The sequence below is a fragment of the Nipponia nippon genome, unplaced genomic scaffold (genome assembly GCF_047370975.1).
Source record: "Nipponia nippon isolate SJK-2023a ecotype South Korea unplaced genomic scaffold, ASM4737097v1 scaffold_16, whole genome shotgun sequence".
NCBI lineage: Eukaryota > Metazoa > Chordata > Aves > Pelecaniformes > Threskiornithidae > Nipponia > Nipponia nippon.
Window position 1 is genome coordinate 10,757,215 of NW_028262332.1, and position 27,708 is coordinate 10,784,922.

At 52.7% G+C, this 27,708-nt stretch overlaps 1 protein-coding gene across 16 annotated transcripts in view; it reads left to right on the forward strand.

The window, feature by feature from the left end:
* The window catches only part of DAB2IP (DAB2 interacting protein), a 212,866-nt gene extending 187,056 nt beyond the window's left edge, over positions 1-25,810 (forward strand). For 12 of the 16 annotated variants that reach the window (XM_087753427.1, XM_087753434.1, XM_087753430.1 and 9 more), the window contains 9 exons: positions 1,066-1,210; positions 5,450-5,686; positions 7,359-7,560; positions 8,183-8,361; positions 9,983-10,856; positions 13,710-13,862; positions 17,502-17,704; positions 18,647-18,734; positions 20,411-25,810. In XM_087753427.1, the coding sequence (XP_087609553.1) occupies positions 1,066-1,210; positions 5,450-5,686; positions 7,359-7,560; positions 8,183-8,361; positions 9,983-10,856; positions 13,710-13,862; positions 17,502-17,704; positions 18,647-18,734; positions 20,411-20,578 (2,249 nt within the window). In that variant the 3' untranslated portion in view covers positions 20,579-25,810. The remainder of the gene's footprint in view (positions 1-1,065; positions 1,211-5,449; positions 5,687-7,358; positions 7,561-8,182; positions 8,362-9,982; positions 10,857-13,709; positions 13,863-17,501; positions 17,705-18,646; positions 18,735-20,410) is intronic. The other 4 variants (XR_015703796.1, XM_087753429.1, XM_087753428.1 and 1 more) reach the window with 4 other exon arrangements.
* The last annotated feature ends 1,898 nt before the right edge of the window (positions 25,811-27,708 follow it).

Sequence of the window (27,708 nt, forward strand, 5' to 3'; positions counted from 1 at the left end):
TGGAGAGGCTCTCCAGTACGTAATTAAAATCTGGTTTGGCATAGGGGAGGAATGCAGACTAGAGGAGGCAAAAAACAGGAGGTTGGGAAAATCCAAGACGGTCAGGAGTTAGGAGATGAGCAAACCAACTGGAATTAGAGGAAAACCAAGGCAAACCTTTCTCCCAGAATGTCATCTGGCCCTGCAGGTCCCTAGCTAAACACTGCCACTTAATCCCGGTTATCCCGTCCCCCGGTGTCCCCAGCCATGGCTGTGTGCTAACGGGGATGGACCACTGCCCCCCCCAGCTGGCGAGGACGCGTGTCCAGGCGGTGGGAAGCACCCGCAGCCCGGGCGGCAGGGGTCTGTGCCCGGGTACCCCGGGGCGGAAGGGGGCACGAAGGCGAGGAGCTGGCGGAGCAGGCCCACAGTGTGAGCCTCTGCAAGGGTGAGGAGCAGCCAGGCAGCAAACAGGAGTGCAGGGAGGCTCAGAGAAATATTTTAATTTAATTTTGTGTGATGTTCAACTCAAAATAAACCAAGTGAATTGTTTCTTTCCTTTAATTACCTGTTTCTCCTGTGAATCACACTGGCTTGTTAGCACCAGGGCAGTAGCAGGCCATCCTACAAATAATTACAGAACTTGCCAGCGTACTTCCTACTGGATTAGCCCGAGGGAGCGTCTCTGGAACCGGTGTAATGGGGGGTCAAGGCAGGCTGAGGAGGCGGCTGTTCTGGCAGCACAGTTCTGATGCAATAGCCCATAGCCACAGAGCTGCCAGCTGGGGAGGAGGGATGAAACATGCTCGTCGGGAGTCCGGGTGCCCTTCTGCAGGGTGTGCTGTGCTGTTTTGTGAGCTCCCAAGGCAGTGCCGGCTGCACCTGGGTCCCCTTGGAGATCTCGAGAGCTGGCTGGGGCACAGCCGCCCTGGGAGCCACCGCCGCCTGCGCTCATACCCAGCTTCTGTTCAGCCAGTGTGACGGGGCGCAGGGTAACTGCTCGGGCACTGGGGCTTACGAACAGAATTGCTTGAAGGCTGCGTCTCTCATGTCTCCAAAACCCATCACCGACTGTCTGTTTTACAGGGGAATTTATCAAGGCACTGTACGAATCAGATGAAAATTGTGAGGTGGATCCCAGCAAGTGTTCGTCTTCGGACCTTCCTGAACATCAGAGCAACCTGAAAATGTGCTGTGAGCTGGCCTTCTGCAAAATCATCAACTCCTACTGGTTGGTATCCCGCGAGTGTCGCTCCCCTCCGTGTGCCCTCGGCTAGCGCAGAGGCGGTACAGCTGCAGGGGACAAGGGTGGCAGCAGTCCATCTTCAGGCTGTTGGTACCTGTCCCTTAGCTGTGCTGACCGGCAGCTTGTCAGAGAGCTTTTGGGGGAGAGCTGTGGGGCCCTGCCCGCATCCTGAACCCCTAAGGGAGTCCTGGTGGTCCAGGAGCAAGGGTGAGGATGGCCAGGGGGTGAAACAGCAGCTCCTGCTCAGGCAGAATTTGGAGTGTCTGCTCTGGAGGTGCAACAGCCTCACCGATCCTCCATCACGCTTGTTTTCAGTGGGTGCTGAAGGGTTACTGGGGCACAGACAGAGGGACAGGGCAGTGGAGTCAAGGAACATGACATGCCTTTGCCAGTGTGACCAATTCAGAGAGGGACTTGATGCCAACTGTGGATGAAAGTCTGGAATAAAGGGCAGAAACGCATGTCCTGGGTCTCCTACCCATGTAACGATTCAGTCTGGATCAGACTGACAGGCTCTGCCTGCCTCCCCAGAGCATCAGGGGAAGTTTTGCAATCCTCTCTGCAGCAGGCAGGGTCTGTGGCCCTCCTCCTGCCTGCAAGGAAGCTGCACCAGCACAGGGAGCTTTTGTTTAGGCAGATGTTCTCTTGTTGCAGAGTGCTGGAGCCTGGGAGGAGGATGCTGTTACTCCTGGGTTGCTGTTTGGCTCAGCATCCTGCATTCCTCTGGGTTAACCCCTCTCTCTCCCAGCCCCGGGTGCTTGCTGAGGTAGAGATGGGGAGCCCATTGCCTCCTTGGCCCAAGGCCTGGTATGCAATTCGAGGCATTTCCTAGTTGTTTATTCTCAGGGTAAAGGTTCTTGCAACTAGCTGGGACAGGCCTGAATATGCAAAATTGATTGGAGTAAGGTAGTTGTATCCTGTTGTGGCGGTGGCTGTCAGGCACGGCCATGCTCGTGGTGTTACCTGCTGCTCAGCCCTGGGGACTGGGAGCCAGGAGTCCTTGGGTCTGTTACAGATGCTGCCTGCAAAGATGACCTGAAAAGGGAACAAATGGGCTTGTGACCCTCTTCACTTGGTGAAATAAAAATATTTTCTTTCTGCTTCTTGCTAACATACCCAGAGACTCTTGTCCTGATCATATGAGAGAATGATCATTTTTGTCTTGCTGCTGGATTTGCAGTCTTCCTGCTTAAAAGTCTGGGCTTAGTTTTTATTAATGTATTTAGTAGCAACACTGTTGTGGCAAAGCATCAGCTAAGGATAATATTGGAGGAGGGAAGTATTTGATAATAAAGATTTCTCGTTTTCTCTCCTATCCCAGCTGTTGCGTTGAGGTCTGAAAACTCATGATAGGCAATCTCCCAGGCTGCTGAGTGTGCCCTCCTGCAAGCCCAGGAGGGGAATTGCTTTTCTTGATATTGCTGAGGGAGAGACCAAGCAGCGAGAGGCTCACTCAGACTTCCTTTATCTACCACAAGTAAGCAAAGGGCAGATTTCTTTGCAGGTATCCTATACCTTATCCCGGGCCAATTAATAACTCAGGAATGGCATTTACCTGCTCTCCCAGGAGGGATTCGCTCCTTTTAGTCACCAGTGGATTATAATTGTTTGAATGAATGTCTTCCTAAAAATACCCAACGCAGCACTAAAAGGTCACTCTAAAAATAGGCTGGAAAAGTGACCTAAGGAAAGTCAGGAATGCATGGGAAGTTTGTTCCTCCAGTCCTGCCTTTCTGAGGAAGGCTGGAGCAGCTGCTCTGCGTGGTTCCCCCTTGGTCCTTTGTGCTCACCAGTTCTGGGGGGTTAATTGGGCTGATGAGTGTTTGGGATTGGCCAAGGTACCCTGACAGCTAACGATCTTGCTTTAAATAGAGTGCCAGAGTGTGCCTGCTCATCTGCCGGAGAGAGTCAGAGAGAGGAAAGAGCTTTACAATAACTGAAAATTGTTATAATTATGACATAATTTGGACATCTGGAAAGTTTCAGTGTAAGCAGAAATTCAGCATGTGGAAGCTCGTTACTGGAAAGTTGGGTAATGAATTACGGGCCCGTTTGTCACATAAAGCCGGCTAACTGAATTCCATCCGCCGTGACACAATTAAACTGTTATGGTCTCCCAGCCTGTGACAGCGAACAGTACTCACGGGCTGCGTGCAGCCGGTGCATGCATGTTCAAGGGTTTACTTCCCAGTAACTGTGCAACCTGTCCTGATCATTCAAGCCTTAAATTGCTTAAAGGATTCTCCTGTTTCTGAGCAAATACCATGAAGTAAAAGGGCTTTGTCCAATTGTGTGGATCAAGCCAAAGACAGAGGAGAATTTATCCAGCCAAAGACATTGGCTAATGTTATTTATAAAGCACAGGGTAAAAGCTCATGTGTGTGAAGCATGAAGCCAGCACGGAGCAGAAGCTGAACATGATGGCAGCGTTTGCCAAGCACTTCCATGGCATGTCACCACTGTCAGACGGAGAGAGAGAAACCTCCTGGAAACCTGGAGCGCAGCTACGTGGGCCTCTGCATGCAGCAGTGCTGTGCTGAGCGGGCTGCTGGGGTGGGAGCTGCGTGGTGAGGTGCCCGCCGGCTGGGGCTAACAGCAGCAGCCCCAGGCCTGGGGCGTGCGGCCGGGCAGTGCGGTCTGCAGCTGGCAGATTAATGAAATGAGGGGTGAGGCTCTGCCTGCTGAGCGTGCGCGCTGCTGGCTCAGAATGGCCGCAGCGCTAGAGGCCACAGCCGTTTGGCTGCAGGGGATGTGCCACTCCGACAGACCGCAAACCCCGCGGGTCCTGAACTCTGCAGCGGTGGCGAGGAGCAGTCAGTTGGGCTTGATGAAGTGAGTATCTGCAGCCCTGGGAAGCAGAGGCTGGAGGACCGGGAGTGCTGGCAGCAGGAGGAGCACCCTTGTATGCACCCAGAAGCCTGGCGCTGCTGCCGCAGGGGCAGCCTGCACGGGCGGGTTCTTCGCTCTGAGTTCTCCTCTGTTTCGGGGCTTCCCACCTGGTTCCTGCTGCTGGTGGACAGCGGACGGTGTCTCTGGCCATGCAACTCCCATGGTTTTCTCTTCTTCCCGGCTCGTGTGAGGTTCAGCTGCAGGGCAGTCAGTCCCAAGAGGGGCACAGGCCAGTGAGGAGCCAGCTGACATTGCTTTGCTTCCCTCAGATAGTCCCTGCAACAAAACTGGGAAACCGTCCTCTGAAATGGCTGTTTGTTAAGGAGATCTATGGCCTAAAATGGAGTCTGACCCCTCTTCGGTTTGTTTTTGTACCATCCAGCTCTGTCAGTAAATGGCTCTGGTTTTGAAACAAAGAGGGTGGTTGCTGGCCAGAGCAGCCTCCAGGGCGGGCGGGGAGCTGTGTAGCAGGGCCCCAGGAGAGCACGGGCAGGGTGCTGGGACCCACTGCCAGCCTGCTCCCGCGGGTGGGAGTATCCAGCTGAATAAATAACACATGCTGGGAACAGGATAAGGTGGGAGCAGGGAGCTGGGGACGGCTGAGCAGAAACAGGCAGCAAGTTCTCCGGCGATAAGGGCTGCTGCAGCGAGCATCTGCTGGAGCCGGGGAAATTCTGGTATCCAGGACAGCCAGGCTGAAGTCTGTGAAGTTACAAGGCTGGAGTAACTCTGGTGGGGCTCCGTGTTTCTCCTAGTCACAGTGGGATTTGATCCAGGTGCTTGAACAGGAGTATTACAATTTGCACAGCCCTCCCTCCAAGCACCAGCTGTGCTGGTGACCCTGGTACTGCTGGTGTGTCTGCCGAGGGGGTCCCCCGATGCTGTGTTTCCTCAGGAGAGGCTCCACCTTGGTGGCTGAGCCTCCCCGCAGGTCGTCGTGCCCCGTGACACAGCCAGCTGACTTGTGATGAGCTGCTTTGCACAGTTTGTTTCATACCTGTCTTGCCAGTTGTCTGGGCTTTTGGCACCCAGCACAACCAGGAACATCAGTCTGATGAAAGCTGCTTCTCTTACAACTGTACAGAGCGGCTTTGCTTTTTCCTGTGCAGTTTGAGTCTCCTAACGGACACTCTGCAAAAAAAAGGGACAAGAGCCTGCGACTGGTGTAGGTAGCGGTGCTGCTGTGGATCAGCAGGGTGAGAGGGCTCTACCGTTGTACAGGTCTGGGTGTTGCACCCTGCAGCTGATACGCACCATGTTTAGTTACTGCCGTGTGGCAGTTTGAACACCCTGGCCTTGAACTTGCCATCCCTGCATGTCCTTCTGTCGTTTCAGTGTCTTCCCAAGGGAGCTCAAGGAAGTTTTTGCCTCATGGAGACAAGAATGCAGCAACCGAGGCCGCCCAGACATCAGTGAGCGGCTGATCAGTGCCTCCCTATTCCTCCGGTTCCTCTGTCCGGCCATCATGTCCCCGTCCCTCTTCAGCCTCCTGCAGGAGTACCCGGACGACCGCACTGCACGCACTTTGACCCTCATTGCCAAGGTCACCCAGAACCTCGCCAACTTCGCCAAGTAAGCCGGGGTGCAGGGCGGGAGGGGGAAACTCCGGGTGCGTAGGCAGAGCCGCAGCTCCGGCATCAGGAGTCCCACATGGGCCGCTCCTTTCCTCGATGGAAGGGGCCTGTTTGTTTCCCGTTGGCTTTTCCCCCCCCCGTCTCTCTGGGAGCCGTTCCCTCGCTGTTGGGTCAGGGAGGTCATTTAAGTTTCCAAAACAGGACATGGTTTATGATCAGGAACACAGGCTGTTTTGACCACACGGACGAGCAGGCGGGGTGGCAGCAGGAACGTGCCGGCACAGCCAGGCGCTTTGTCCCGTGATGGCTGTGCGGGGCATGGCTGGCGGCGGTGCACTGCCTACCTCCCATCACAGGCACCAGCAGGACCAGAACCCAAATGGCAGCAATGCTGTGCTCCCCTTTTCCTCCTTGTATTTTCTTCAGGCTCGATTTCCTCTTTCTTCCTCTCTCTCTCTATATATATAGGAGCTGGTCTTTCCCTCCCATGAGCTCTGGGACCTTCCCTGCTATTAAAATGCAGCTGTCTGAATGGGGAAGGTATGAAAAGAGAATGGAGATACTATCAATTTCTAACTAAGCCCATTGGTTTGATGGAAACAAAGCGAGAGATTTCTGAAAATCTTTCCACTGGCTGCAGCTCTGAGCTACTTATCCTGAGCTCTGATATAACAAAATGATGAGCTTTCCGAAACATGAATGGACAGTTTCTGTCTAAAGCTCCTTAGATTTGGAAACTAGCTTAGTACACACGCTCGCAGTCAGGAATGCGCACACATGCATGCAGACGGAGCCGGAAGACATACAAGCATGTTACACTAGATGACAGAAATTCTCTATATTCCTGACCAATCCCTAACTAAAGGGTTTTCAGATTTTCAGCACTTTGCAGGAAAGACTCTTTAACTAAGCTGACATTAGTCAAGCCAAAGTGATCAAGCAGAGCTGTCCTGCAGATGGCATACAGCCGAGCCCCTCCTCGCAGAATCGCTGTCGCTGGCACAGCACCAGCCGCTGCTGGTACAGTTGAACCGCGAGGCCCTCCCCGTTGTGCTCTAAATAAGACATCGAACTGAGAGCAAGGTCTGGGGGGAGTGCTCGGAGGGCAGAAGGAGGCTGCAGGAAGCCCGAGGGGACAAACGGGCTGGCCCGGCTGCAGGTGTGGCTCTCCAGGGTGATCTCCAGAGCAGTCGTGCTGGGGCAGCAGCGGCCAGCGTGGCTGGAGGTAGCTTCAGGGCCCGTGGAAGAGTGGGGAGAGTGCAGGATTCCTACCACCATCATTCACTGGGCTTCAGTCAGTTGATGGTGCTTGATATTACGATTTCTTTATTTCCAGTGACAGGTCCTAGTTCTGGAGGCTGTGCCCTGACCCAGCAGTAAGATACACTCCCTTACCAATAACAGCTTTGTTTCTCTAGCTTTCACCCTCATTTCTACTGCGGAGATCCCATGCTGATGAGGACTTAGCTGGATTAGGCTGGAGTTAATTTCGATTCCATGTTCAGTGAGGTACCAGGTACCTGCTAGCAAGCCGATGATCCCAAAGGCTTTGAAGGGTTCAAATGCCAGGGGAAGGCTCTGGCATTCTTACCTGCAAATGTCCTACCTGTTCTGTGGACTGCACTTCTGTTTACAGGGTTCAGCTGAAATTCATATTGCTGTCTTGATAGGTTTGGCAGCAAAGAGGAATACATGTCCTTTATGAATCAGTTCCTGGAACATGAATGGACTAACATGCAGAGATTCCTACTGGAGATTTCCAATCCCGAAACCATCTCAAACACAGCTGGCTTTGAAGGCTACATTGACCTGGGCCGGGAACTGTCCACTTTGCACTCACTACTCTGGGAAGTCATTTCTCAGCTGGAGCAGGTATCCAGGGGGATCGCAGGGGCGGGCTTTGGGGGAAGCGCAGTTGGCCGGTGCTGGGCATAGGCGCCGCGTGTCCAGCAGGTATCAATCCGTGAGCTCTATCTCTGCACAGCTCAGCTGTTATTAACCCTTAGCACTTCCCCAGCCTTTGCACATGCTGCAGAAGTAGCTCATTCTTTACATCCTTCTTTTAGGCAGGTGAATATAGCTCTTTCCCTCCTCTGCTGTTTGTCATGGCGGGGTGAGGATGGAGGGGCAGGTGGGATGAGAAGGCAGAGCTGCTTAACACCGGGATTTTGTCTGTCCCAGCAGATTCAAAAGGTTTCTTTTTAATTAAAAGGATTTTTGTCAAGAAACCTGGACCAGGCTTGGCTGTAGTTGTCGTCTTCTGCATCTGAACTTTGTTAATCACGCTTGCATCCTCTGCCCCACAGTAGCAAATGGTTTCTAAAGCCACATGTTCTGGGACATCCCATAGCCTCAGCGGTGGGCGTAAATGATGGAGAAAATGAATATTGCTAATGTGATTCACTGAAGAGACTGTCCAGCAACTGGCAAAGCCCACAGTTCTCTAGCAGAAATACAAGGTGTTGGTAGTAATTCTGCTCTCTTTTCTGCCCAGGGCACTGCAACAAAACTCGGGCCTCTGCCTCGGATCCTGAGGGATGTCAACTCGGCACTCAGTAACCCGGCCTGCGTGCAGGTCTCGGTCACGGCCGATCACGCTGCATCCACGCCTAATGCTGGCAACAGCATCTCTGCGGGGCTACAGAAAATGGTGATAGAGAATGACTTATCGGGGTAAGAGCATAAAAGGTGGCCTGGCCACAGACCAGGGAAATACTGAATATTCATCTTCTGCCAAAACCTGAGCACCTGCAGGGACAGGCAGGCCGAGATGTAGTGTGGAGTTGTCTGATGCATTGACTAGGCTTTCTGATCGCAGAACTGATGCTGGATGGAGGTCAGCTCTGAATCTAGGCAAAGCTGTGGGCGGTAGCGCAAGCACGTGGCTCCATCCTGAGTCTCTTGTGAGCCAAAGCTGGGGATGTGGTCTGGGAAATCAAGAACTCAGTGGTTCTGGTCTCAGCTGTTGAGATGTGGCTGCAGAAGAAAAATGTTCATCCTTTGAGGACTTGAGAGTTTATTTATGCTAACCTCAAAGTGATGGGTATCACCATTAAGTTCAGTAGGTCTCTGGGCATGCAAGGTTTATAGGACTGGACTTAACCATCTTTGTAGGATACAGGGTATGTGCTGAATTTGCTGAGATCCAAATCTGGACATTTCTCTAAGAGTTGCTGAGCTGTAGAGGCCTAACAATCAATTCCAGTCTACTCTGTCCAGTTTTCATAATACTGGGTGTTTTTAATGATGAGCAGTGATTCACAGACACAGTCACCTAACATACTTTTTGGCCTAATTATGTACGGAGTTTCATTCATGGGGAGGATGACTCTTGCAGACCTACAATGTTTCTGTTTGTGGAAAATGAAATGGAGCCCACACAAATGGAAAGACTGTGCTAGTAAAATAGTTAGTAAGTGGAAACTACATAATATTTAAACAGTTAATCAGGAACGAAAGGCAGCAATGGCACTGGACTTGCTCTAATCAGAGCTTTCATCTCTAATGCTTCCCAGCGTGAGGTACAATTATTTAAATCTAATGCTATGGAGGATCTCTGACAATATGCTTTCACCCCAATACTTGCTTACAGTGCACCATCTTTGGTCAGTGGTATATTCACATTAAGCTACTGCAAAGCTCTTTCTTCCTATCCCCAAGAAATCAATATTGCATGAATGTATGTTACGGCAGGAGGAATGAGTGGATAACCTTCAGTTCCTGGGCTTTAGCTCTGCTGTTAGAGCTCTCTCCCTGCCCCTTAGAGGCCTAGTGTGGATCAGGCCCCCATGGTGCTCCATGCCGTACAAATACTGGCCAGTGTGCCCTCAGGAGCTTAATGCCCAGGCACAGAGCAGGGGACATGGGAGTGGCGTGGATACGGCCAGTGGGAAGCAAAAAGGGTGGCACGTGCTGTCAGCGTGATGAGCTGATCCAGCCGGGGAGGCAGAGCCCCCGAGAGCGTGTCTGTGAATGCCTCCTGCACAGCGCAGCTCTCGCCACGCACCCACACGCCCCCCGCTCACCTGCCTACACCTGCCTGCTCCCGCGGGGCTGGCCCCGGGCTCCTCTGCACCCCTCCGTCCGCCCCGCTCCCCGTGCACTGTCCCTCCCGCGGGCAGCCCTGGCCGGGCCGGCCCTGCCGCAGGGGCAGGGTTATGTCCCCGTCCCGCACAGCTGCACCACGCAGATTTCTTCTGATTGATTTCGTTTTCCTGCTCCGGTGCAGCATTCACAACTCTTCTTTTTTGTTTTGTTTTCCTCTCCTCTTCCTTATGCACTGACTTCCCCGCAGTCTGATAGATTTCACACGGTTACCATCTCCAACCCCTGAAAACAAGGACTTGTTTTTTGTCACAAGGTCTGCTGGGGCCCAGCCCTCGCCTGCCCGAAGTTCCAGTTACTCAGAGGCCAATGAGCCCGACGTGCAGATGTCTAATGGCAGCAAGAGTTTGTCCATGGTGGACTTGCAGGACAATCGGCTCTTGGACAGTGGGGCCAACGCGCCTGGCACGGCTGACTCCCTCAATGACAGTCAGTCGTCCCTTGGGCAGTTGCAGGGTGTATGGACCACACGGACTCAGCAGAACAGCGTGACGGGCATGGCCACCGTGCGCCGGGTGGGCCAGACCCCCACCACGCCGAGCGGCGAGAGCGCGCCTGGCCGGCCCCAGCTCCTGGCACCCCTCTCCTTCCAGAACCCCGTCTACCAGATGGCCGCCGGGCTGCCGCTCTCCCCCCGTGGCCTGGGCGACTCCGGCTCCGAGTGCCACAGCTCGCTCAGCTCCCACAGCAACAGCGAGGAGCTGACGGCCAACAAGCATGGCTTCGCCGCCCCCACCGCCAGTGAGGACTTCACCCGCCGGACAGGGGAACTGGCCCGCCGGCAGCTCTCACTGACGGAGAAGGGCGGCCAGCCCACCATGCCACGGCAGAACAGCGCGGGACCGCAGAGGCGGATAGACCAGCCGCCCCCGCCGCCCCCGCCTGTCACCCGGGGCCGGACGCCGCCCTCCTTGCTGAACACGGTTCAGTACCAGCGACCCTCCAGCGGCAGCATGATGTCCTCCTCACCAGACTGGCCCGGCAGCGGGGCCCGCCTCCGGCAGCAGTCCTCCTCTTCCAAGGGCGACAGCCCTGAGATGAAGCAGCGCACGATGCACAAACAGGTGAGTCTGGGGGCTGTACCAGCTCCGGGCGTTGAAGGGGCCAGGTGGGGTCAGCCTGTGGACTTGGAGAAGAAATTGGCCAGTGGGGATTGCTACAAAGGGAGGGGATATCACTGTGGCTCCGAGTTACCGCATCAGTGCCACCCCCGTGGTGGCACTACATGTGGGGATGTGCCTTGGCTCTTGCACCCAGCTTGGCCTGAGACAGAGGCCCTCCAGGGACGGGGACACAGATCAGTGTTCGTTCTCTGCGTTCCTCCGTTGCATCGCACGTTGGCGTGTGACTGCCGCAAGGCAGTAGGTGGCAGAGACACGAGGGCGATGGCAGCCATGCCTCTGTCCTGCACTACCATCTTGTCACTGCTTTGCCTCTCCATGCCCAGGCTCTCATCCCATCCCATAGTCAACCCCACGCCATCTCCCAGACTTGGGCCAGGCACTAATCTTCTCTTGTAACTAAGAGTCTCCCTGCTGCTGCTCCTGTCCCAGCGGAGCCCCGGCACTCCTGGGCACTCCCGTTTGTTTGCCCTGTGAGACCCCCCCGTACGGGCACCTGGGGAGGTGAGAGCGGTGAGGAAGGAGTCTGCTCCCCGCCGAGAGTGAAGTCCTGCTGCGCAGAGCTCTGCAGTGATTCGGGTCCCAGACTGCATGCTGGTCGCACAGAAATAAATTTTGCTATTTGTGGTGCTAAAATTGAAAGCAGTAGGTCCCAGACCCAGGGCCCTCTGGTTTTCCTGGCATGGATAAATTGTTTTTCTAGTGTTCATTTATTCATTCTACATTTCAGAACTAAGCCTATAGAAAATTAACACAGTAGGGCCTCTCAGTGCCTAAAGGAAGAGTTTTAAAAGTAATGCAAACCCAGAGAATGTGGACAACTGGCAAGAGCTCGCTGTATCTCAGCCCAGACACAGTAGCAAGGCACCTTTTCAGCAGTATGGTGTTGAAAGAGCAACAGAGTTGGTGTAACTGCCTCTCCCGTGCAGAGCGGCTGTGGAGGCCTTTGTCAGTGCTGCCCATTGAAGGCTCTTTTATCAGCCCCGTCTGGAGCTGTTCCGTGCATACGGTATTGATTCATAAGCGCTGGCATTAGCAAACATGGCATGTAGCAGCATTTGTATAATGTGGATCAATACTCATCAGGTGCAGAGGGCACAGAGCTCTGCAAGCAGCAGCAGCCTGTTTGGTAGCAGAGTTTCTTCCAGAAAGACAACCCTGAGCTCCGGGTGACCTTCGGCAAGCCCTGGCCAAGGTGCATTTGCAGATCTTTCCCTTACCGTCCTCTCAAATTTTCTCTCAAGACCCAAAGTCCTCAGAATGCCTCTCCTACCCTTAATCTGCGCATTTTACTTCTATGTTAGCAGCATCTGTAAACCAGAGCGAAACTGCTTGCTCATAGCTGGTGGTATTAAATACTGTTTGAGAACAAAGAAATCCTATTTGGTGGCCGTTTTAGTAGAAGTCCATGAACCTCGTTCCTGCCAGCGAGAAGCGCTTCCTCTACTTCGGTAGGTTCATCTGGTGAACTGACTTCCAAACTGTCCCAGGCCAAATCAGATGTCCTTTTTTACTTCTTCAGAGAAGGAAGAAAGAGGCAGAAGGACCTGTGCGCAGTGGGCTGAGCTCCGTTCATTGACATCCTCTACCAGCGGCCTTTACGGGTGGCCACTGCTCCTTGGAGCCAGCAATTCTGAGCAGCCACCACAGGTGCCGTGCCCGAGCTGGAGATGCAAGAAAAAGTAGAAAGCCAAAAGCTGGGTGAGGATTTATAGCAAGTGATGTTCATGAGCTGAGTCTGAAACTTCTGATTTAAAATTTTGGAAGTAGAAGACCAGACTGGAAGATGGCATGGGAAAGCCCCCAATCCCAGTGAGGGGATTAAACCAGTCCCCACTCCTTCCGAGTACAGAACCTCCTCTTCTGCTGCTTGCATCAGCTGGGTTTCTCTGCTGTCCAGAGGTTTGAATGAAGGAGAAAGTCCCCGACATGTCTGACTCATCACCTTGAATTCCCTTGACCAAGTCATCCAGATCCCTTGTGTTCATCCAAGAAACTGTTTACTGCAGTTTATAATGAGCCAGGATGGAGGGGAAATAGCTGGAGATTCACTTCCTCAACCTTGTCAGCTGGTTGGAAAACACTTAGGCAATGCCATTTGCAGTCCCTGCCCGGGCCAGGGCTGAAAAGCAGCAGCTGTGGCTCTAGCGCACTGACCGCAGAACTGCTCCCGGAGCTCCCACAGCTGCGTGAACAAACCTGGAGATGAGCTTTTAGACCTCTCCAGCATCGTAAGCGTAGTCTCAGCCAAAAAGAAACCTTTATTTTCCAAGAAGGCACCTGCATGGCCAAAAGTAGCATTTCAGTTTGCCGATCTGGTTTTATCTTGTACGAAATCTCCACAGCAAGCAAAAAGACAGCTCAGTAAAAGGGGCTGAAGAGTTGAGTGAAATCTCAGCTCGCAGAGCGAATATACCGCGCCAAGCCGCTCTGTGTGCCCGCAGCTCGGCGTCTTCTCAGGTCGTGTCCTCCTGAGGAGACAGGAGCTGCTCAGAAGCCTGGGCCCGTTACTTCCAGCAGGACCCCGCTGCGGCACGCCGCTGTGTGTCTGTTCTGTGGGGACGGTGCAGGGAAGAATTCAGCCTGTCAAAGGCTGTTTGACCTAAAATAACATGAGGTGCAGAACAGGAGTTGTTCCTACCCCCCAGCCCTGACCGCTCTGGTAGCTCAGACACGTTCGTTGCTGTTTGAGCAGCATGGGAGAGGGCTTGCTTGGAAGGAAATTCTCTCTCTTCAGCTTCATGACCATTTCTGTTACAGGTTTTTCTTTTGTTATGGTTGTATGTTTCATTGTAGGCCCCTTCTCCTGTGAACCCCAATGCCCTGGACCGCACTGCTGCTTGGCTTTTGAATATGAACATGCAGTTTTTAGAAGATGAAAGCATTGACCCAGATTCCAAGCACAGGGATAAGCTCAGGAATAAGGACGAGCTCAGCCAAGCAGAAAAGGTAAAACCTGATTGGATTGAAACAAGTTTCTAAATAGAGAGAGGATTTCCTTGAATGTTGTTCACCTGAGCACCCTGGGGACAAGGTGGGCTCTGTGGCACATCCCTGCCCAGGAGAGAGGGACGTCACTTTGCTCTGTGCCTGGCTGCTCGGCCTCGCAGGGCACTTCTGGGGAAGGCTGGGGAGGTTTCCACATGCTCAGTGACTGGCGTTACCCTCTGATGAAAGCAAGTAAGAAAAACAGGAGCCAGGAATCAAGTGCTGGTGCTGCTCTGCAGCAAACTCTGAAGCCAGCCAGTGCCTGTTACTTCCCCCATTCCTGCTCCCCCCAGCTGCAGGGGGAGAAAACTTAAAAAGTGAATTAAGCAGACCTGTAAAAGAGATGAGAGTAAGATACAGGGACGTGTAGCAAGAAGCGGCTTCCATGTCAAAAGGCTGTAAACAGACCTGAAAATTAAGTCTAGATTCTGGCCTCAGAGACAGCACTGGGGCCTGGGGTGACTTCAGTGGTGCAGTGACACTGCCCCGAGCTTGTGGCTGTGTCACACAGACGAGGGCCGGGCCAGTCTGGGGCTCTGTAAGGAACTCAGTTCTGGCGTATTCAGTGGGAGAAGCAGGGAAGAGACAGAGTAGGCCTGGCTAGGGGTGAAGAAGGAGGGTTAGAAATAACGATACAGCAGTCAAGAGCTGAGAAGATCCCATCTTTGCTGATTGCTGCTTCTGCAAGGTGCTTTCTCAGCAGCCTGGCTCTGCCAGGACCGCTGCAGTTGGGCACAGTTAGCATTTGGGATGTTTCCTCAATGTGCTTCTCTTCGTCACACCAGCCACGTGTTACCACCCGGTCCCACAGAACTGCAGACATCACCCTCCCTGAGCCTCTTCCCTGTTTTCCCAGCACAGACATGTTTCTGGTTTTGTTACGATAGCCTTCCTGTTCTCATTTTGCTGTGCTGTATCATTTTGGGATGTCACCTGTTCGATGCAAGTGAAATGCCAAAGGCAGGTATCGTAGGGACTGGGAGGTACAAGGCAAGGGCCCCAGCTGACCCAGGGGAAGCGTGGCAGAGTTTTGTGAGAGTGCAGCCCATTTCTTACTGGCTTTCTGCTGCTTGGGTATTCCTGTAAATGCACAGACCTGTACTGATCAGATAGCAGCTGACATAGAAAAATGTACATGTTTAGCAGACTTTGTTTGCAGAGGTGTAGAAATCTCGACTACCACCTAAGCAGAGACGCTAGTAGGCAGCAAATCAAAGAGAAGGCGTTGTCGGGCTGGTGCATCACGCGCTGGGTTATCACTGCATTTGGTGATTGAAGGGCTTCAAAAAGGGTTCGGTGCTCGTTCGACTCTGTAATGGAGACGACAGTGGCAAGCGTTGCTGTTGCAGAGGAACTGGAGTGAGGTGAAATGCCAAAGGACCACACACTAAGAAATACGTGCTGGCCTTCTCCAGCTCACTCCTGCCAGCTCCCACAGGCAGGCAGATGGCCCTCCAGTATGGGCACTGGGCCTGCCAAGCCTTGTCACTCATCCCCTTCCTGGCACCCTTTCCTGTGAAACGGGCTCAGCTTTTACCAGGTGGGCACTCACAGGGGCGGCTCTATTTCCATGCCAGCCTGAGCGGCCGCTGCACCCCGGGCCGTGCCAGGCTCACCCCATCCTGTACAGGGAGGGCTCACCAGCACGGGCCCCGCTCAAGGCAGACGATGGTGGGATTACAAACCCTGACGGTACTGTAGCAAACCGGCCCCTGACCCAAGTTCAGAGGGAGCCCCCAGGAGCCTGCTGTCTCATTCCCATGCAGCATCTTTTGTTACGTTGCTGTCACATCAGTCACTGACATTAAAGATCGCCATTAGCATAATCTCTCTCCCCATTACTGTAAGACATGAATGGTAATCAAGAATGAGACAAGTGTTCTAGAGACAGGAGCGACTCCTTCAGTCTCTGAGGCCTCTCCTGCTATCATTTGAGCTCACTTACGCTGCTTCTATTTTAAGGCTAGGGTAGGTATTTAATCTTTCCTGTTCAAGCAACTCCCTTCTGTCTGACCTTAGTGCTTCTGTGCAACTGTACGAGCATTTGTGTTCCTTCATTGCTCCAGGTTACGTGTGCAAACCGTGTCGTTGCAGTAAAAGCTTTGCTAATGGAAAAACAGCGTGATCTGTTGAGCCTGTCTCTGCCCAGGCAGAAGGAGCTCAGAGGTCCTGCCCATCTGCCTGCCATGGCTCGAATACTTTGGCAATTTAGGAAGACCATCAGCATCATAAATTTTCAGTCCTTAGGAGTTGTTGCAGTTACTTCTGCTGTCAGCCAGTCAGTCAGTGGAGTGATATTAGGAAAGCAACGTGGATTTACATGAGCTGGGGGTCGGGCTGACCGGTCCACGGGCAGCAGCCTGGCTGCGGTCCCCTCTCCAAAGAGCTGATCTACTGGTCAGACCCCCAGCAGGACTCTCACAACTGGGACACAATCAAGGGCATCGTTTGAGTGCTTACACGGGTGGCGATGGCCAAAGGGAAGGCCGTGTTTTCAGGTAGCCCACTCAATACACAATTAAGAGCATTTCTGTCGGTTCATGAATAACACTTGTAGCTGTGTAACAGACTTCATGACTCAGCTGGAAGTCTTTTTCCCATATCTGACTCTTTAAAAGCAGCTTGTCAAATTATCAACTGCATTTTAATTATTCTAAGGTTATTCCAGTTGAGATTTTTTTAAAAACAATTTCCAAAGATAATTTTTTGAAATCAGAGTTTTGTTTTGTTTTATTTTGGTTTTTTGCACAGATATGCACTGGATTTTCCTTTAGCAAAGCAAGTTGTATTGAATGCTGTGCTTCTGCAATAGCTGAACTTAGTTTTACTGCGTTAGAAAGCTCAATTTTTTTAACCGCTTTATGTGATTCTTCTGCTGCTGATTTTTAGCTTCATCTGAATGAAGAGTACAACTGTGGGGTCTTGGCTTCACGCAGCAGCTCTTCTCACATTGAACCCTGGTTTGACACCTGATTGCGTTGTTTAAAATGCTGGGTCCCAGAAGGCAGTAGTGCTCGCTGCCCCCGCTCACGCCAGCGAGCTGCCCTCGCCTGATGAGGGGTGACCCCTCTGTGCCGGGACGGCAGTGGCCTACGTCTGTCGCTGCTGCAGGCCTGCAGCCTGGCAGGAGGCAGGCAGCACTGACAGCTCCTGCTCGGCTTCCAGCAGCTCCAAAGCGCCCACGTTTGTTGTTGTAGACTGAAGAGCTCATGTGTAAACCCAAAATCCCACCAGTGCAGCTTCTCCTGCCTGTGTTTAGCCCTGCGCTGTTAGTGTGAGGAAGATGCCAGATGCGCTTGCCATTCACTCACTCTAACCTGCATTCCCCATGTGAAATGCCAGACTCTGCTAACAACCCATTCTCTGAACCTGCCAGTGACCTGCCCGCCCAGCGGAACGCAGCATCGCTCCTAGCGCAGTGTGGAGAAGACTGAAGAGGAGGTGTCGGCAAGCGGGGTTATCTGACACGGGTTTGCAGCTAGTCTAATGCAAGGAGAGGGGCATAACTGGGTTATGGGGAAACCCTGGCGAGGGCAAAGCCCTACTAGGTAACATGCCACATGTGTTTTCTCCTCCTGTGTCTGTCCTTGCGTGCTGTAGTACCAGCAGGACCTAGTGGTGCTGCAGGACAAGCTTCGCATCTCCAACAAGAAGCTGGAGGAGTATGAGACTCGCTTCAAGTGCCAGGAGGAGACAACACAGAAGCTGATGCTGGAGTACCAGGCTAGGCTGGAGGAAAGCGAGGAGCGGCTCCGGAGGCAGCAGGAGGATAAGGAGATCCAGATGAAGGGCATCATCAGCAGGTACAGGGGAGGTGGGAGTGCTGGAGATGACAGTAAGGCAGGCAGCCTGGCTGGCATTAGAGCTGACCCCTGCTCAGGAGGATCGGGTTCTTTGGAGGTCCAGGCACATTTCCCATGTGGGTTTTCCAGCATTTATTCACTTTCTGCCCTTCTGGGTTACAGCCCCTGAGGGGGATTTGAAGTCCCGACTCTTTGGGTCCCCCATCAGTGTTACCGGGGACAAGGAAAATCCTAACGTTTTCCTGATTCACAAAGGCAAAACTTCAGGAGGGGAGAGCTGGCAGCCCGCCCCGCTTCTCAGAGGGTCTGGCATGCTTGCTCTTCTCTTCATGAGCAATCAAAATGTTCTTCAAATGCAGTGTTTCCATTTGTTGGGGACGTAGACTGTTCCAGTGCAGCTAGCATCACCCCCACCTGAGCCAAGCCAACTCTGTGCTTTTAATCAGCCCTCATGAGTGGGTCAGCCTGCACTGTTCTGTATCACTTAACCTTTGGGACAGTCTGCTGTAGAGGTCTCTAGAGAAGAGCAAGAGCCAGAAAAAAGACTGGTTCTAAACGACTGGTTTGTGTGTAAGAAGAGGTAGTGCCAACGACTGTGCATCTCCTTTGTGTTCAAATGCACAACTGCGGGTCCTGGGAGCATCTCACCGTGTGCCTCAGCATTGCAGTTTCAGACGAGACGGTTTGACCTGGTATGGGGGATGGGGGCTGCTATGTGAGGCCCATTCCGTCTGTAGACCAGCTTCTCTGGTATTTCACATCTCTTCCCATGTGCTTCAGAGGTGTGCGTCACCCCTTTGCTTCCTTGGGGTCAAGGACTAAACGAGGACATGATCTGTATCGTTCACTCTGGGTGGTTGATTTAGACGGGTGTGAGACTAATATCTGGGCTTAGCAGAGCCCGACAAATGTAATTTTTTTTCTTGTCTGTTTGGCTACCAGACTGATGTCAGTTGAGGAGGAGTTAAAGAAGGACCATGCAGAAATGCAGGCTGCCGTGGATTCCAAGCAGAAGATTATCGATGCACAGGTGAGGCCCCGATACCAAGGGCTGCAGCGCTTTTCAGGGTGAGGCTGCCAACGCGCAGCCCCCCCGCCACGCAGCAGGCCAGCTCAAGCACGGCGGGGCTGTGTGTGCGGATGAGTCAGCACCAGGCTGCAGTCAGTGACGGAGCCGCTCGGCCTTCAGCAGGATGCGATTTATTGTCACAGCATTCGCATTTGTACAGCTGTTTCCAGCCTTGGAGCTTGGCCGGCGACACAGAGGATGTGGGGGGTGGCGGTTTGTGGAAGGATCATGCCCACAATTCAGTCGGTTTGTGGAAGGATCGTATCCTCGTTGGCCCAGTCTGAGGTCCCCGGAGCTTTGCTTGGTGCTTCATGTTCCAGTAATGCTTGCAGGACCTGGACACAAGGAACAAAAAGCCTGGCCAGAGCAAAGCCAACATGTTTTTTCAGCCTTTGGGTTGTGGCTTGCAGGATTGGGAAGCTCAGTTATTGCTATAGATTACAACGGCAGAGGAGCATCAGATGATGCGTGCAAAACACTATGCTTGAAAAAGAGAATCTGAAAATACGGTCCATAATCTTTTAATTTGTCTAGGCAGAGATAATCTTTTAATTTGTCTCGGCAGAGGCATCTTCTTAGCAGTTAGGCCTTCCTACAGGTTGTGGCTAGGTGATAGTATATTCTAGGCTTACTCTTAACAACCCTATTAATCACTTGGGAGTCACTACTCATGACTAATTTACTGTACAGCTAATTTAAAAAGGAGATGAGACAGTAGTAACTTTGTAAAAAGAATCGCTGTTTTTCTGTAGAGTAATTTGTTCAAAGCTAGTAAATCACCATGTTTGCTTCTGCACTCCGGCAAAGCCTGGCAGACACAGGGGCGTCCGCAAGGTGCGAGCGGTGCAGCCTGCAGCCTGCCGGCGGCTCTCGACAGGCTCTCCTGTCTCCCGCCACCCTGTGTGCTACAGGTGAGGCTCTCCCCGCGAGCCCGTCTACGCTGTTCTCTTTTTGTCATCTCAGGCTGTACAACACTGTTGGACGTGTTCATATGTGGACCTTCGAAGTTACACACAGGCAAACTGCTGCGCCCCTCCGGGTTGGTTCTGTCCCCTCCTGCTAATGGCAGACAGAGAAGGATGGTGACTTGTGCAGTGTCGCAAAGCGCAGGAGTGGCAGAAGCAGGCTGCAACGTGGAAACTTGTGCTCCCATCCTTGCCATACTGTAATCAGTGAGAGTTGCCATCAAAGCCATTCTGGGAGGCCACAAGTCGTTTAAACTATTAATTTACACTAACAAAATCAATTAAACACTGACAGGAATAACTATCTTGGGAGAGCACTAGGTTTTAGAAGAGGAATCTTATCGTCTTTGTAACAGCTGCAGTTAGAGCAAACAGTACAATGAATTTCTGTGTAACTGAAGAATTGGAGAAACTATGTTATCTCCATTTTGTTCAGGATGCTAAAACGAATTTAGTTCACATTCCACAGGCAAAATACATTTGTGGCCCTGCTAATAGCAGTAGATTTAAAAAAATGCCTGCACTTAAAACCCCCACACCTAAGAATGCCAAAGAGGAAGGTCCTGGTGCAAGAGGCCTCTGGGCCGCTGCCGCAGGACAAGCCCTGGCGTCACAGAGGGCCGGGTCTCCATGCGCTTCCTCTGACTGTTCCCTCTGCCCGTTCCTTTGCAGGAGAAACGCATTGCTTCACTGGATGCTGCCAACGCACGGTTAATGAGTGCCCTTACTCAGCTGAAAGAGAGGTACAGCATGCAGACACGTAATGGGATCTCCCCCACAAACCCAACTAAATTGCAGATTACAGAGAATGGAGAATTCAGAAACAGCAGTAATTGTTAACCCGCGGAGGGTGCTGCCGCAGGAGAGGAGGCCTGGCCAGAGAGACCGTGCAGCAGCAGGTGTGAGCCGCGGCTTCAAAGAACGGCTGCTCTCTCCCCCCAGAGAACCCAGCTCCTTACTGCGGACGGCGCGCTTGACTGAGCCTTTGTGGGAGATGCTAATGCCAGCACATTGAGGGGACGGAAAGATCGAGTGTGAGATGAGTGGCATAAGGAAATAACATATATTTGAGAATCGCTGTCACTGTTGGATTTAAATCAGTGTTTAATGTTTAAACAAAAGTAACCTTTTCCTTCTAAACTGCCCAAAGGATATGCGTCACCCCTCCCAGCAAGGAATAACGTCCTTGTCATTGCAGTAAGCGAAATAATGGGAGCTGGGCAGAGCCTGCAGCAGGCAATGGCCCAGTAAGTCCAGTTAAAGTGTGCTGCTGGATGTAGCCGTACGAGGGATGGCAGCGAAGCTTGGCCCGCTCCTCCTGTGGCTCCCCCCGGAGCACAGCCCTCTCCCAAAGCAAAGCCCGAGCCCCGGGCCGAGCCCAGCCGTCTTTCCTTGCGTGACTTTTGTGAGGCCCTTTGACTTTTACAGCGGGTGACTGTCCACAGGGCATTTACGCAGCTAATTAGTGGTTAATTAACTCCGCCTATATAGGGAGCCCAGTCCAGATGAGAGGTCAGGGCGCACTCTGTGCGATGTGGTAGCCAAAGGGGTGCTGCGTGGGGAACCCCAGTGGCAGGGCAGGGGAGCCGGGCACGGCTGGGGCTGCTGGGGGTCCCCGGGCAGCCCAGGGGAGCAGAGCAAGCCCAAGGCTCTGGCACGCAAGTGGAGGGAGGAGCTGGCAGCTGGTGAATGGTGACTTGGTTCTGCTCTCTCTCAAGTAAAGGGGAAGAGTCTTTGTAAGCAATAGCCCCAGGGCACTGTCCCATCCCCCCCCCCCCCCCCCATTTCTAGCCAGAGAATAAAGTAAATGTTGCCTGAGCTCGGTCCCCGAGCTGTGGATGAGGTACAGGGCCTGGATTTCCTGGTGCCCGTTGTGGTAGAGGGGGAGCGAGGGGCTACGTGAAATGGCCAGCTTCTTGCTTGATGGAGGGTTCGTTATGGGGGTGTAATGCTCTGTGCAGAGGTTTTTACTATTTCTGGGGAGAAAAACGGACAAAGAAACAAGAAAAAGCCCTGAAGAACCATGAAGATCGGTAATTGTATTTCTTTTCTTTCACAGTATGCATTAGAAAAAAAAAGATCCCATTTTCTGGAATACTGTCCTCTTTAAATTGGGAATGAGCACTGCATGGAAATTAACCGGCTCGAAGAATGTAAAACATGGTCATAAGGGAGTAACCAACAAGAACAGCAGCCACCACCGAAAGCCCCCTTGTCAGGAGCACTGTGCAGGCCTAAGCCAGGATTAGACTTTCCTAACTGCTGAAACACGCAGATTCGGCACATTTCAGACACGTTGTGCTCAGCGGAGGGGTCACCTCCTTAACGGGGGATTGTGCCGCTGACCTGCCGCCATGGTGTGTTTGTTGGTTTGTGTTTTTTAAGTTAGTCCTTCACGACTCCCACTCTCAGAGCAGGTCACTCGTACCAAGAGCCAGAGAGAGTTCTCTGAGAGATGGATGACAGTGTACAGTGTACAGGACATCTGCCTGTTCTTCCCACTAAACTTTAATACACTGCTCAACGCCTGTCCTAGCTCCTCCTGCCATGCGTAAATGTACAGTCAAAGGGACTAGGATGTTCACTGAGCTCTGCACAGCTTAGGTACCGTCTCCAGCCTCACACTACCTAGGCTGCCTGAGCAGGACACTGTTTGCCAGTAAGCTCCGCATTGCCATGCTGCCCCACAGCCATAAGGCTCATTAACAGCATTCTTCCACATGCAGTTGTTTTCAAAATTAAAGATGCTTTTTTTTTTCCTAAACGTTTTTCTGTTCCCTGGAAGCCCTGGGCCAAGCCCGGTGCAGCTTGGTCCTTGGAGGAGCGAACGTGTTGCATTGAGGTCTCCACGCCCCGCCAACGCCTGCAGAGTGGTGCAGTCGCACAGCAGACCCCAAACGGAGCTCCTCAGAGAAAAGTAATAACTAAGTATTTATGACGAGTACAGTCACCTTTGAATTTTGGAGACTAGCACAGATGGCTTTGAAGAACCTCACAACACTGACAAGGTTACAACTGGAGAACGACCCAGACAGGTTAGGAATATACAGGGTACTGTGAAGCGTTGGGTACGTACACTTACATCTGCCATTGTCTCAGAGTCAAACCCATTATAAGAACCCTGCAAAAAGACTACTTTAAACTGCTGTTGCCCTGAGATGTTTGTTTAGAGCTGATTGTTTTTGAGTTCCAAAATACTTGTGTTGCGAGAGACAGAAGTTTTTCAAGAGAGAAGTAACATAGAGGAATGGAAACGCTAACAGGGCGCGGGGGCGGGCGCCCCACCAGCAACATGTTTCCATTCGTACACGGAAGTAATTTTGGGATGCAGTCAGTGCTCTCCGTAAGAGCTGGAAAAAAGAAACACCCACCAAACAATTGTTTAGTACTGAAGCTAAGCACAGTACATCTTAATCTTCTCCTCAACCACAAGCCAAGGCGCTGCTCCCCCTGCCCCGATCTGTCAGAAACTCCTGGTTAACCGCAAACTTGCAAATTACTGAACACACATTGTTCTGCTGAAATAGCAGGAACGCTTAAAGCCTTCCACCACGAGTTACTAAACTCCTAAAAGTTCCAGTGCCAACACCTCCTGGAGTTGTTGCTTAGTTTCCTGAGCCAGTATGAAAAGAAATTCAAATCAGGACGAAGTCTCGTTACAGTAGCGATCCCCCCCCCCCCGGTCCCTGTGTCCTTCCCCCACAACTGTCAACAACTGGACCTAAATGTGCCCCTCTCCTGCACAGGGTTGGGGGTAGGTTTTAAGATCCAGGCTCCGTTCAGTACTGTTACTTCAGTTTGTGTTTCTGTTATTTATAAACTGTACATTTAGCTATGTGTGTGCGTGTGTGTGTGTGCACGCGTGTGCGTGAGCGAGCAGGAGGGAGCCAGCGAGCGTGGCCAGGTTGCCCAGCGTGGCCTGGGACCCGGGACCTGGCGTAGCAATACCAGAGGCGATCCCAAGAGGTGCTTGCAGCACCAGAGCAAAGCAACCACTATCCGTACCGTTCTGTGATCTGCTCCATTTTCTTTTTCGTTCTTGCGCGTTCTACAGTAAGAGGCTGTTCTAGTGCAAACTCGTCAAAGTGTAAACAAAACAACAACACACTCAGATTTTTATCTTAATACAAGTCTTAATATTTTTTTGTAAATGTTTTCAGTGTTTACTGTAACGTATCTATCTCACTAACAGTTGTATATAGTAACTTACTTCTGGTGCTGCTTATTTGGTCAGGATTTGGCTGTATCTCACTGCTGTTTTGGAGAGGTGGCCTCAAACCAGCAAATCTGGATCCAGACGCAGATCATGATTGCAGCCTCCTCCCTTTGGGGATCTGAGGGCAAGGGAAGGGAGAGGAGCCAGGGACCCAGATTTGGCTTTGGTCCACCTCAAGGATTCTGTTTTAAGAGTTTTGATTTGGGGTTTTGTTAAACTGTAGTGAACACTTCGGAAAAAAATGAGCGACGTTTTGTGTGAAGGGGGATGAAATGGACTGACCAGTATCCCAAGGTCTCTGCGGCCTGTGAGTACCATCGATTATGGCTTCAGTGCCAACAGGTCGGAGGGACCGACGTCCTTCCCCATGCCAACTAATACTACAGTGTAGTCACCAGCCCCTTTTGCACCACTTTAAGCAAATCCTGCCGCCATCCAAAGAGTTTGGTGTCACTCTGCATTGTCATTTGAGTCTGGTTGGTTTTGTTTTCTGCTTTTGCAGTTGTAAAGCACTGATTGCACTGTGAGAACACGCTGAATCCTCTGGCCTGGCAGCCAGCCCCGTAGGTTGCTGCAGGGTGCAGGACTCGGGTTCTGCTACTACGAATATTCCTAAAGGAGAAGGGACTTGGTGGACCTGAGAGAGGCATCACAGGCTCTCCTAGGAAAGCAATCAGCAAATAATCATTTCCAAAGCTTAGAGCACTCACAGGCTTTTCCCTGTTCCTGATGTCTATATCCAGATGCAATAGAAAACACACTGAGGTCTGGTCTGTGATGAAAAAGGAGAGGATTTTTAGTCACAGGGGATGGCGAATGCACCGGTGCGTTCGGCCAGGGCAGCCACACGGTGAGGCTCCCAGAACTGATCTGCAAGGGGCTCCTTCCCCCCGCAGTCCCAGGGCAGGGGAGCAGCCCCGGGAGACGACCCCTTTCTGACAGCAGCACCCATGACCAGCGGTGTCCGGCAGCTCCACCGAGGTCACTGCCCTGTCCGTAGCAAGTAGCTTTGCCTGGAGAGCGTGACGCAGAAAATCCAAAGGGAACAACTGTGCCGCTGTCCCTGGGGTAGGCGGGAGGACTCCCGTGCAGCACCGCGGCCTCTCCCTGTAAGGAGATCCCTGACCTGGCCCCAGGAAGGGCATGCCCATCTCCAAGCAGGTCTCTTCCTCTTCAGGGCGATTTCGGAGGAGACTGCTTAGCCACGAGGCTTGGACGCGCGGCACCTGCCCTGCTCTGAGTCCCGCCAAGCCCCGCGCTCGCCCTGCGCAGATAACTCTTGCCTTTTTCTTTTCCCGTGGGGAGAATTACACATGGGGGGAGAGGGAGGACGACAGCAGCACGCTAACGTGCAGCTCATGGGCTTTACAAACCAAATCCAATCTTGAGGGCGTTGCACAATATTCGGAAACAACCACGCTTTGAAAAGGGGTGTCACATTCAAGCATTGACTTTCCACAGATCACCTGAGCTGCGACATTGCTGTAAATGCCATGTGGTTCTGCATCAGCTACCAGTACCCCAGAGTGCAGTCTCCATGTTCACATATTCCTTTATCATACATCACTGTGTCTTAAGATATACCTCTCTCTGTATATCTGCTTAGGCTGATACTTGTTCCTGATAAGCAGTCGCTATGTTTTATATCCTCTTATAAAGAAAAACAAATTTTTTTTGTAAGTATGTTTAAAAACAAAAAAAAAGCAAAGTGGAAGTGTTTGCTGAATCTCCTTCAGCTCCTTTTAAACTATGTAATAATGTACAGAGAAAGTTGTTGGTGTTCAAAGAAATGATGTGGCCGTGCAATTTATGTACATTTGCAATTAGAAATATTAAAGATTTATTTAGATATTTTACTTAAGTGCCCCAGCACCTTTACTCAGTCATTTCCAGTTTCTAGAGCATCCTAGCACACGCTGGCCACACGCACACAGGGATAGTTGTCCTCTCCCCCTGGGCAGATCAGCTGAATTGCTACCCGCAGTAACATTTCAGCCACGGCCTGGCCGACCACCGCCTTCCCCTCGAGCACCCATCGCACAGCTTTGGGGAAGGGCTGGGCACCGGGGGAGACCGAGGGGACAAGCAGCTCCAAGGGCCCGCAGCCCCAGAGACTCGGCCAGGAGCCGCATCCCTGATCCGGGCATGGTTGCAGCAGGGGTAGCGGCCAGAAGGAGAAGACGCTTTGGGAGGTAGCAGCAAATGCTCACAGCTACTCTGCCAGCTCCAACACCAGCCGGGGTGCTGAGGGCCAGAGCCCAGCTTTGACTGGCACCGAAGACGCGCAACAGGCTGGACATGCGCTCTCGTGGACGAGGGCAGCTCCAGAGGGAGGGCAGACGCAGCAGAGGACCGCAGCTGGGCTCGCTCAGCACAGGGAAAAACACCCCACTTGTCCCTCTGCCGCCAGGGAGGGCTGGCTGGATTCTGGCGCCCGGCCGTCCCTGCCATCCCAGGAAACCCCTCTCCAGCCCACGCCAGGGCACCCTGACCCGCCGAGCTGCCGGGACGGCCGCACCAGGGCTGCACGAGGCTGTCGCTGTCCCCGGACAGGCAGGGCTGCTGCCCGCCGCCTGCCTGCGTGCACCCCCTGCCCACCTCTCCTTCCAAACCGCCCTTCTTCTGTCTCTCCAGTAAAAGTAGCAGAAAACTTGGAGGAGAGTCATTAAAACCCTGGGCAGCATCAGCGCCTCTGTCTTATTAACATCACCATAATTAGCTCCTCCGAGAGAGGGGGAAGACAGGCTGGCTGCATCAAAACGACGCGGGCGGTGGCGAGCGCCTGTGGCTGCTCCTGGGCTCAGGCAGCAGCTCCACGGCAGCTCTGGACCCAGCTGGTCACCGGCGTCCGCTGGCTTCTGCCAGGAGCTGGCAGCTGCCCAGGAAGGGAAGGCAAAAGCCACCCAGGCTAAAATCCTCCTGTTGAGGGCCCTGCCTTCCCCCTCAGAGCCTTCCTGGCCACCCTGCAGCATTTTACACAGTCACCTGCTTTTAACCGCATCTATCCTTTTGGGTAGGAGCCCCGTGGCCCTGCACAGGGCCTGCACTGGCAACGGGCTGCAGAAAAAGCAGCATTTCCATTACAGGGGTGCCAGCACAGCCTGTCCTGCTCTGGCACCCCTCCTGTACTGCCTCAAGGTGAAGGTCCCGGGGCAGCAGCTCTTCCAGCAGCTCCCCAGTGTGCAGGTAGCAGCGACCGCTCCTGCTGCCTTTCCCGCCATGGCTGCAAGAGCCCCAAGCATCCTCCACACCACACAACACACTCAACACTTCGGTACCCGAGTGCTGATGCCTGACCCCTCCTCACGGCACACCTGGGCACTGAAACGGTGCTTTGGGGGAGGTTTGAACCTTTCGTCCTCACTGCAGATCACCGGAGCCTCAACCCCCTGCCTGCCACTGCGCGCCGCAGCGAGACCATTGCCCAAAGCACGCTGCCCCGCAGCTCAGCCCGCTCGCGAAGGTCCCACCTGCTCCACCAACCCACGTCTGCTCCTTGGTGGTACCAGGCTGGGCTGGGGAGCTCTTGTGCCTCCAAATTTAACCTCTTTGGTTTTGAAGGTTGAGAGAGAGAGAAAGAAAAAACAGGCCAGGAAACACAGGGCATCTCAGAAGCTGCTGCAAGGAGGGATTAGTCAATAGTACCTTGATTTGAATAAAACCTCTTTAGCAGGCTGTTATGGCTTCATTAGAGCAGAGCTAAATTCTCAGCTGAAAATACCCAGAACATCTCTGTGCACTTGACAGCTTTCAG